At 39.4% G+C, this 10848-nt stretch overlaps 1 protein-coding gene across 1 annotated transcript; it reads right to left on the reverse strand.

Moving 5' to 3' along the window:
• Nucleotides 1-5288: 5288 nt before the first annotated feature.
• LOC146667058 (uncharacterized) lies at nucleotides 5289-7294 on the reverse strand. The gene is made up of 2 exons (XM_085408424.1): nucleotides 7243-7294; nucleotides 5289-6136 (listed from the first exon to the last, which is right to left on the reverse strand). Exons 1-2 carry the CDS (start codon nucleotides 7292-7294, stop codon nucleotides 5289-5291), a joined length of 900 nt encoding a protein of 299 aa, XP_085264550.1.
• Between the last annotated feature and the right edge of the window lie 3554 nt (nucleotides 7295-10848).

Below are 10848 nucleotides of genomic sequence, written 5' to 3' on the forward strand. Positions count from 1 at the left end.
TTTTTTTCATAGAAATGTTTTGTTTTGTTTTTGTTTGTTTTTTTGTTGTCCGGTTTGGATCTTTAGCAATCAGAATTGTTGTCTGAAGGCCAAGAAAGATGCCAAGTGGATTTACTTTACCAAGTGGATCATCATGGCCTTGCCATATTAGTCCATTTGATTGACCTTTATTATAATTATGTATTTATTTTATTTTTGTTTTTTAAAGACGGGACAGACATGACTGGGGGATAGGACAGGGAGAAAGAATGACACAATAAATAAACAATAAACTAGCTAACAATAGATACTTTTTTAATTTCACCTGCTGAGAATGAAAAAAGAAAACAAGCAGAAGAAAACGAGAGCAATAGAATAAACAACATCACAATGATATATGGGAATATAACTGTAAATACTAAATATTAAACATTACTGTGCAGCACATAAGATCGACAGCGCACAGTGTGCTTTGAGGTAGGAGCCAAAAAGGGTGTAAAACACCAGTCAGTGTCACGCCGCCGGGTATATCAACTTCTCTTTTAAGCTGTGCTTTCTGCTTCATGCTCCGTGCCCACGCATGTAACAAGGGCTGCTACAAAGCCCTTTAAAACAGGAAGTAGCATGTGCTGCAGTGAGCTTGAATGGTGTCCCAATGCGCTGAGCAAGCACAGTGCAAGCATGCTAGCCAGGTGTGGTGCGTGATGATAAAGTGGTGACTAAAACTCTATAAAGGACATAACTAATATAACAGCAGGTCAGGGTTACTCTTACAATTTTCTCTGGTAAGAAGTCAAAATCCTTCATATAGAACTCTGAAGTTACCTGGAGAGATGAGATCCTGCTTCATAGTACAGGCCTCAGGGCAACATTTCAAAGTTAACGTGCAAAACAATCAATATATGTATTTGTATGTAACTGACAAAAAAAGGAGAGAAAAGCGTCCAAACACTTCTTGTGTCATTCCAGAGTTGAGGTCGCAGGTTATGGTGCCACCACTGGACTAGCTAATGAGAAAAGAAGGAAGATGATTTTTAACAAATTTGTTGTATTAAGAAAAAAGAAAACAAACCATCCAAACTGTTACTTTATTAGTAAAGAGATGTTGCAGATATTTGTACTGAAATTGTATTTTTCTTCATTTCTAATGTGTTCAAAGCAAAAACAAGCTTTTCCTGTGAGCTCAGACCATTTTATTTCTTTCTGCTGCATTTCTGCATAAAATACAAATCTGCATCATTTTTTAAAAAGTGCTTTAAGCTGAACTAATTGTCCCTTTTTTCTAGAACCTGGTGAATCACCCTCTCTTCACTGTGCAGAGACTGAGGTTGTCAGCTGTACAGAGCTCAATGATATTTTACAGAAATAATTCCCCGAGGTCCACCGAGTCAGGAGCTATCAGCACTGGTTCTGTGGACAAAGTCCTGGGAAAGATATATGTCGAGTGAGTTTGCATGATCCCTCAGCTCACAGCTGCATTTATTAAACATTCAAAATACAGAAAGATTTTATAAAACTGGGAAACTGTATTTCTGTCTTGCAGGGAGACTCTGGTGGAGGAGTGGTTCATAATGGCAGGATTTATGGGGTCTCTTCTTTTGTGGGAGATCCAGACTTTGTATGCAGAGCACCGGCTGCCTTCATGGACCTCTGTGATCCTGAGTATGCAGATTGGATCAGGAAAACTATCAACCCATAAAAAGCTGTGAGGTGTGGATAACTGTAAACAAGCTGAAATAAATAATCTTTTAGAGTTTAGCTTTGGTTTCTTTTATTCTCTTTGATATAAGCAGTAGAGGATTTCAGAATTTCTGTGTTATTTGCCAAAAGACGTTTTTTCAGCTGCACCCACACACAGTTTCTTTAGATAACTTCAACTGCAGAAAGTAAAAACTCAGCATTAAGTTTCAAATGCAGTTTTAAAGATAATGATAATATGGTGGCCCTGAAGAAAACACCCGTCAATAGAAAAAGCTGCAAAATCCTGCAAAATGTAACAGAAGTTGAATAAAACACAACGGAAATAGAAAAAAATGCAACAAGGCTGAAAAACTGAACAAACAAACAAAAAACAAACACAAATTACAACAGAAATAATAACAACGATATAAAAAAAAATAAAGTAGAAAAAAAACGTTCTCATCCTAAAACTTGGTGACAAAGTAGAATATGGTAAGGAAACACTCACTTAAGTGCTGTCATTACTCAAAGGTTCCTGATAATCATGCATGAAGTGATTTCTGGAGGGGAATGAAACTTAACTGAACTGCTCCCTGTGACATTTTGACCTGTCAAACGCAGGCGTAACTCCTGTTATTCATCGTTGTATTGCAGGTCTGCTGTGCACGACGTCTGTGAATCTGAGTAATTTGGTACAGATGAAGGAATAAGACTGCTCAGATGCTTTGGGTGTCACGTAATGATCCCTCAGGTTTGGGTGTCTTTGGTGCCCTTTGATTTCAATCTACCTGCACATTGAACAGAAATCCTGCCATGACAGAACACACTAATGCCTTTTCAAGGGAGAACCGATCCGAATCGGAGCTGTCAGCCCCAAGTTCTCTGCAGTCATCAAATCAAGCATAATCTGGTTTGAACAGGCTCCCTGCCTCACTGCAAAAGCCTTTTTACCAGCTGCTGTTTGACAAATTGCAAAGCCTCTGAAGAGGTTGGTTGTTGGTTTAAAATGGAGCACTGTAACAAAAAATAATTTCCCCCAGGGATCAATAAAGTATTCTGATTCTGATTCTGAGACTTTAGAAAGGGGGAAAAAGGATACGAAGAAAAAGCTGAACAAAAAGCTATCCATGCACTGTTTAACATTTCACTTGGAGCTTATTGACTGTATTCTATCTGTGGATTGCATTATAGCTTCTCTGAGAGCTTTGCTCCCTGAAGATTTTATGATCTGTGAACGCTGAGTCTCTCTTGTGGCTGTAAACCAGTCTGCTCAGCATGGCACTGCATGGCAGAGTTTCTCTCCATTTTTTTGAATCACCTTTGCTCAGTTGTGCTCCTAACTGATCTCCTGAGTTTGGCTGTATTCCTGGACTTTGCCCTTTAGTTACTCTTCAGTCTCTTTGACACACAGGCTGCCAAATTTGAAATAACATTTTTAGTTTTGGAAAAAGAAGAGCGTGTCTAGCAAATTCTTGCACATCCTTGTTCTTAAATAGCACTTTTCTACTCAAGCACTCAAAGTACTTTATACACCTCATTCACCCATTCATACAAGCACTTTTCTGTACCTAAGTTCTTTCTATCTAACATTCATACTCTGATGGACACATGAAAGAGCAGTTTGGGGTTCAGTATCGTGTCCAAGGATACTTTGAGATACAGATCAGATCAGTCCCTAAGGACCCCAAAGCGCTTCACACTACATTCAGTCATTCACCCATTCACACACTGGTGATGGCAAGCTACATTGTAGCCACAGCTGCCCTGGGGCGCACTGACAGAGGCAAAAGTTGAGTTAAATCTGATTTATGTTCATTAATGCCCCTCACACTGTAACTTAAAGTAATAAATCGGTCACTGATTAATTACAGAAGTACGTCTGTGAGCATAAAGATGTAAGCCTTGGACCATCAGGATAAAATGTGGTTGGGAAACTTAACAAGCTTTGATAAAACTTCATCAGTAGCTCAAGCAAGACCTCAAAACCTTCGATCACCACGGGTGGTTAGCAGACTGTGGTTGTACCATGCAGCCTAACAACATGCAGTAAATTGCAGGTTAAAGCAGTCTGCTTACACATTGTTAAACGAGGGAAGGGAACTAATGTGGCTGTCACATTACCCTTTTGTCCCATTTCATCCCAGGACTTGATTCAATTGCTGCTCACTTTCTACAATACTTAAAACTGATCAGTAGGACCTGAAACTGCAAACATTCAAACATTCAGGCCAACAATCAGTTGGTGAACATATTAATCTACTACAATTAGCAAAAATGAATAAATAAACAGAAGAAAGTTAGAGTGATATCAGAGTCATGCAAGTTTTTGACCAGCAGGTTAAACTCATGCAAATTAGCTTCATCCAGGCTCATGAAAACACTGTCCTGCTTATAAACAGCAGATCATTTGTGTCAGTGTCAGGATGGTTTATATTTGAGCTTTTAGTTCACACAGAACAATTTTTATTAATTGTTTTTAGCGATTACGAAAGTCTGTGAATCCCCAAATTGTTCAGTTGTTCTCTTTGCTCCCCATGAGGTCACTTTCACCATGTGACAAAAACAACACTCCACTCTACACACTCGGGCCACCAGCAACTTTCTAAATCCTCAATAAAAAGCTGACAGGTTGCAATGATGTTCCAAATAACTTATTAAGAAAACCACTAAATACACAGAAAATGTTATGAAAATTGGTTTATTTTATATCTCATAGTTTTAAATGATGCAATAAAAATATGTATAAAACATCACAAACTGTAATATTTTACAAATGCTTACGTCCTGCTGATGCAATGGAGACATCTTCCAGTGACAGTCTTCATCAGTGTGAGTGTGAGGAGGATCCTAAACCCACCGACACAGAAGTGCATGTTCACAACTCCCTCTGTGCAGGCGGGGTCAGGACCCTCCTCACCCAGGGTGAGGAGGGTTGGTGCTGTGGCCAGTCAGGTATGAAGTGCTGAGAGTGGATCTTTGGTCCTCTGTGCAGCTCTGTCCACTCTCAGCTGCCCTGCAAAGTAATAACACGAGAAAGACGTCATTTTAACACAAAACAGCATTTTCATTGTTGGCAGCTGCAGTATGTTGTTAAAAAGCAATTTTAAACCCAACGTATACACATGAAAAATATAAATAAAGCTAAACCTACAGTGCTGCTGACATAGGATGATGATTTATACCAACTATTGGAAGAATTTTGTCTTCAATACAGTTTGTTGTCAATGTGAGGTGATAACTTACATAGTTGGAACACAGCACCACTCTCCCGTTTTTCACTTGGTCATCCATCCTTCTCATCGGGTTGGTCGGGGTAAGGCTGTCTTCTGGGTGGGGTGTTTGCTCCATCTTGGATGTTGAGTGTCTGAAGTGTTGAATTCTTAGCCACAGGCTATATCTTATGTAAAAACAAGAGACTACAGTCAGTTCACTGCATCATTTTTAAACCTTTTCTACTTATTTGTGTTGAGATTAAGTACAGACTTACCTTTGTCCTGCATGGTGAATTAGGGCTTGGGAAAAACATATATTATTCAAGAAAAAAACAATACATTTCACATGTGCAAGTCAGATGTTCTTATATCTGTAAAAACACAAAGGCAAAGTTTAAAAACAAATTCTAACATAAACTAATCAGAGTCACTGTCATCAAGGGAAAGGTTAAAAAGCCTCTCCCAGAAACATCTGACTCCAAAACTACCTGAGGATGTTGAAGGGGCATCAAACTGGTCACTCACCTTGCACCTCTTTGCACTTACCTCTTCGGTGCAGATGTCTTCTCTGCTTCTCTTTTCTGAGGAAGGAGCAGCAGAGGGAGCAGAAGAGGAAGGAGCAGCAGAGGGAGCAGCTGAGGAAGAAGCAGCAGAGGGAGCAGAAGAGGAAGGAGCAGCAGAGGGAGCAGAAGAGGAAGAAGCAGCAGAGGGAGCAGCAGAGAGAGCAGCAGAGAGAGCAGCTGAGGAAGAAGCAGCAGAGGGAGCAGCAGACGGAGCAGAAGAGGGAGCAGCTGAGGGAGGAGCAGCTGGCGGATCACCAACTGGGGCAACAACTCGAGGGAAGAGTGGGGCATTGGCCTGGCCGAAAGGCGGCATGGCGATGGGGGCAGCACCTGGAGCAATAGGACGTTGCCAATCGTGCCAAAACGGCTCTGGAGGGTGCTCCCGGATGAGAGGGGAATCATCTCTCTCATCCATGGTGTCATACCCAGAGTCATCGCTAAGCCAATCCCCCCACTCTTCTGAGTCGTTCCAGTCAGATGAACTGTCAGTCTGTTCACTCACCTCTTCATCATCTACAGGTAAGTAGGGGCGGTACTCACCATACTCACCTTGCTGTTCACCGACATCTGCATCTGATGCTTCATGAGAAGAAGGTGAGGGTGAGAGAGGGATAAAATACTCACCATACTCACCTTCGCTGATACGCTGGGTATCAGTGTCCTGAGCTTCTGCAGGGCGTTCAACCACATAGTCAAGACGCCCTGTGAGGAAACAATTTTAAAATAACATTAGGAATGTAATATATATATACACACACACATATATATATATATATACATATATATATATACACATATATATATATATATATATATATATATATATATATATACACACACACACAAAGCTATATATATATATATATACATAAGCTATAATATATATATACATAAGCTATAATATATATATATATATATATATATATATATATATATATATATATATATATATATATATATATATATATATATATATATATATATTTATTTATTTATTTTTTAAATAAAAACACAACCTCCTTGGCAAGAGTAAGAATTGCACACACAAAGCTCTGCAGGTATGTCTGAAAATGATGGTCAAGTCAAAAACAAACAAACAAACAAACAAACAAACAAACAAACAAACAAACAAACAAACAGAAACTCTTAACTCAGAATCCACATATTTAGAAATGTGCCGTGAGGACAGATACATCTAATCTGTGGTAAACATGCTATCCCTGTGTAAATATCCCTGTGTACAATATCTCTCTCTGCTATCTAATAAGGTTAAAAGCATTACCGTAACAGAAGATGGGTCTTAATGCCATTATTACTACTGTTTTCATATTCTTTTGATATTATTTTATTTGTATTTTTTTATCTTTGTGTTTTGCAGCAGAGAAAAAATATAGTTTATGTCAATAAAGCCTTTGATCCGGAGAAGAAAAGGATGTCAGGAGGGGACCTGGATCTGTGTGTTTACGCCTGCGTGTTCTGAGGCCATGACATCTTGAAGATGCCGTTACCACAGAAACTGATTTTTGGGCATTTTACAAATTTTAGTCCATTAAGCTATTTTTAACCATTTCATTTTAAAGAAAAGTGTCAAATTTGAAGCCTTCAAGTCAAAGTAACACCTTTTTTTCATATTCATACATCAGTCGTTAATAATTTCTACACCTCTCCCGGAAAATTTAAAACATACAAACAATTTACGGGAAACAGACTTGAAATACACATATTTGATCACGTTAAAACTTGATATTCACACTGGAACTTGTTAAATTATTACAGTAATTTACATTTAAAGAAATTTTCAAACGTACCTGCAGCGAAGTCCAGGTGACAGTCGGGGAGTCCGGGTCCACGGCGAGCCATCTTCAAACTTGAAAAACAAAAACAAGTACAAACGATCGACAGATGAAGTACTTGTTATGCGTTCAAGTTATATCCGCTTCCAGTAAAATGTTTTGCAAAACTTAGCTTTCCACAGGCTGAGGTTGGAGCAGGTCGAAACAAGTCCACGAGCAAGTGTAAACAGACGTTTGGAACCTTGTGAAGCATTTATATACCCTCGGCGGCCATGGTTACGGTTGTCAACGTGTACACGTGCACGTGATAGAACTATCCGGTTGTTCAGTCTGACCTCACTAGCCGTGTCTGGGTCTAAACTCCGCTGCAGGTCCATATATCAAACGATCACTATGGCATTACTGAGAGTTGAAAAACTGTCTAAAGTCTTTCATTTTTAATAAAATGATCAGCGTTCTGCTCTACCAGGTGTAACAATTGAGTTTAACATCCAGGCATCCATGAAAACGGAATTTATGACATTTAACAGAGTTAGAAGTTAGCAGGGCGTTAGCTCGCTAGCTTCTATCTAAATACAATATAGCATGTCCTGACTGCAGGGTTTTGGAAACAAATTCAAACGTACAGCTCTGCTATCACTTCCAGCATAAATGAAGACAGAAAACTAAACAGCAGTGACGTTTGTAGGGTTACTGAAGTTTGGCTAGCTGGTATATAATGATGTGCTACGTGACCGCTAGCGACACAGCTATGTTAGCATAATATAAACAAGCTAACTTTTTTCCACTCCATAAACGTTAATGTGAGTGTTCTCGGTGATCAGGAACAAATGTAATCGCATGGCAGGATGCTGAGATAATCCATCCACAATACGAGGTTAGTCATTCATATACTGCTGCATGGGCTGGGCTGTAGTTACATACTAAGGTTTTAAAAACTGAGCTTAAATAAATGATTAGCGGTAATAAAAGCCGAGGGAGGTCAACAGTGATCACTGACTGTTTTAGGAGCTTTTTGAGATCAAATAGAAGAAAATACATAACATTAAACATGTTAACAATACAAAAGCCATATTAAACGCAGACTACTTTAGACCCGGAAGTAGGATTCGTGCGTCACCACTGAACAGCTAAATTCGTAGGAATGTTTTAGCTTATTATTTGGATAACCACCGTCATTACAATAAATTAAATTTGTAGTCATTTAAAACTCACAGGCCTACAATCAGCTGGCCTATATAAAAAACAAAAACAAAATTTGAACACAGTGCTGAGCTGCATCTCAAATTAATCTTCCAGCTCTCAGCTGACATGTACCAGAGCCCAATTGATGGATCAGTTGATCAGGATCATTGGCCTGATATAGGTCTATCATAGTGACGTGGCTCTTAATCAGTAGGGTTATATATTTCCCGATATGATATATTTTTTTAAAGAACATAATGTGGATTGTTTTTATTTGTTAGCTGTATGGGCAGCATTTTTGTGTATGTGATCCCTTTTCTTAAATTACATTTGCTATATACACATATTTTGCTCTCTTAGTATTTTTAGAACCTGACTAATACTGAAAACTTTAGGGTGATACTGATAAAAAGGAGTTAAAAATTTAGATACTGATACATTGGTCGATACTCTTTTTACAGATAGTATACAGATTACAGAACTTAGAATGTATACAGAAATTCATGTTTTTTGCAATGATCGTTCAAAATTGGTTTACATTTGTAAATAAATACAGCAATATATCTGCAAGATTTGACCAAATTCACCACTCTTTTATACTATGCTAAACAATCAAAGATTAGCTCATGTCTAGTTGAATGATGTTTTAAAAATGTGTTTTCCTGTAGTGTTAATCACAGTGATGTTATGAAGTAATGTATGAACCTGACGTATGATAATATTTATCTCTACAGAGGAAACATCCATCGAAGATTGAGCAGTACAATATCACTGTGGCATCAACATCTCGTCAGCGAAAGACCACAGCCACACCAAACAAGCTCTCAGCAAATACACAAGCCAAGTTACCAGACCTGATGTTGAGAGCTGCAAACAAACATGTTCCACAAGCAACTGTTGACATGCTTGTCATCAATTTCACATGTGAGGGTCTACAGCCATTTGCAGTGCTAGAACAGCCATCTTTCAAAGAATTGGTTACCACATTACAACCTCAAGCCAAAGTCATCTCCAGACCCACTGTCCGTGCCAGAATCTGTGAAGCTGCTGATCACATGAAGATGACTTTGGTTGCAGCATTGGATAAAGTCAAATTGGTTGCTACCACTACTGATTGTTGGTCAGCTCATCAGAAAAATTACCTTGGAGTCACATGCCATTGGAGGAAGAGTCCCTGGAAAGAAGATCTGCAGCACCAGCATGCAAAAGATTGAGAGGGTCTCACACATTTGACATGCTTGCTGGTGCGCTTGATGATATCCATTGCCAATACAAGATTAGAGGCAAAGTTGTAAGAACCACAACTGATAGTGGATCCAACTTTGTCAAGGCCTTCCACATGTTTGGGGCACAAAATGATGCAGATGAAGCTGAAGATGAAGCAGACCCAGAAACTATTGACCTGACTGACCATATTGACTACCATGAGGCAAGTGCAATTCTTGATGAAGACTCTGGTTTGGAGTATCAACTCCCGCCTCATCAGCGATGTGCATGTCACCTGCTAAACCTTGTGGCAACATCTGATGCTGCCCTAGCAGAGAGCATGAATGAAACCTACAAGAGGCTCTCCCGTGCAACCTTTGCAAAATGCCAGGCCATTTGGAACAAAACTCATTTGGCTAATGAAGTGGTAGAGGACAAGTGTGAACTACAGATCATTCGTCCCAATGCAACAAAGTGGAATTCAGCCAACCTTGCCATTGAAAGGATAATACGCATCATTGATGAGAAGGGGGAAAATGCCATCAGGAGCATTTGTGAGGAGTTCAAGGTGAAAGTGTGAGTAAAATTGGACACCTACCAATATGGTTGCAAATTTTGTGAATTTTCCTTAATGGATGGTTAAAAACGTGAGCAGACTCTTAATATTAAATCAGAAGATCCCTATTATAGTCATGGTGGGTTTTGTTGTTGTGTCTTACAGGTTGAGTCCTGCAGAAGTTGCATTCCTTAGGGAGTACTGTACCACCATGAAGCCACTGGTGAAAGCTTCAAACATTCTTCAGTCTGAGTCCACTTCCTTTATGGGATGGCTCCTGCCAGTAATCCAACAACTACTGTCCAAACTTAGCAGGCTGGAGACATCAAGCAAGACATGCGTGCCACTCATCAGAGCCCTGCAAAATGGCCTTCAAAAGCGTTTTGGAGCGATGATGGAGGATCCAGAGTTGGCTGCAGCTGCAGTCCTCTTATCCAAGTTCAAGACTTCCTGGACTGACAGAGCAGATGTAACAGAGGCTGGTAAGGATTCATGTGATCCCATTTTTGTGTATTTTTACATTTGAACACATGCTTAAGTGAGTATTTCACCTAATACATTGTAAGTTATTGATGGTCTGTCCTGAATACTAAACAACAGAGCATGAGAGTGAGGATCAGCAAAGAGAGTCATCTGATGAAGATGAATTCTTCTCCAGACCAATCTCCAGAAGG

The sequence above is a fragment of the Rhamphochromis longiceps genome, linkage group LG6 (genome assembly GCF_057381845.1).
Source record: "Rhamphochromis longiceps isolate RC_006_pf linkage group LG6, R_longiceps_female_GT1.1, whole genome shotgun sequence".
NCBI lineage: Eukaryota > Metazoa > Chordata > Actinopteri > Cichliformes > Cichlidae > Rhamphochromis > Rhamphochromis longiceps.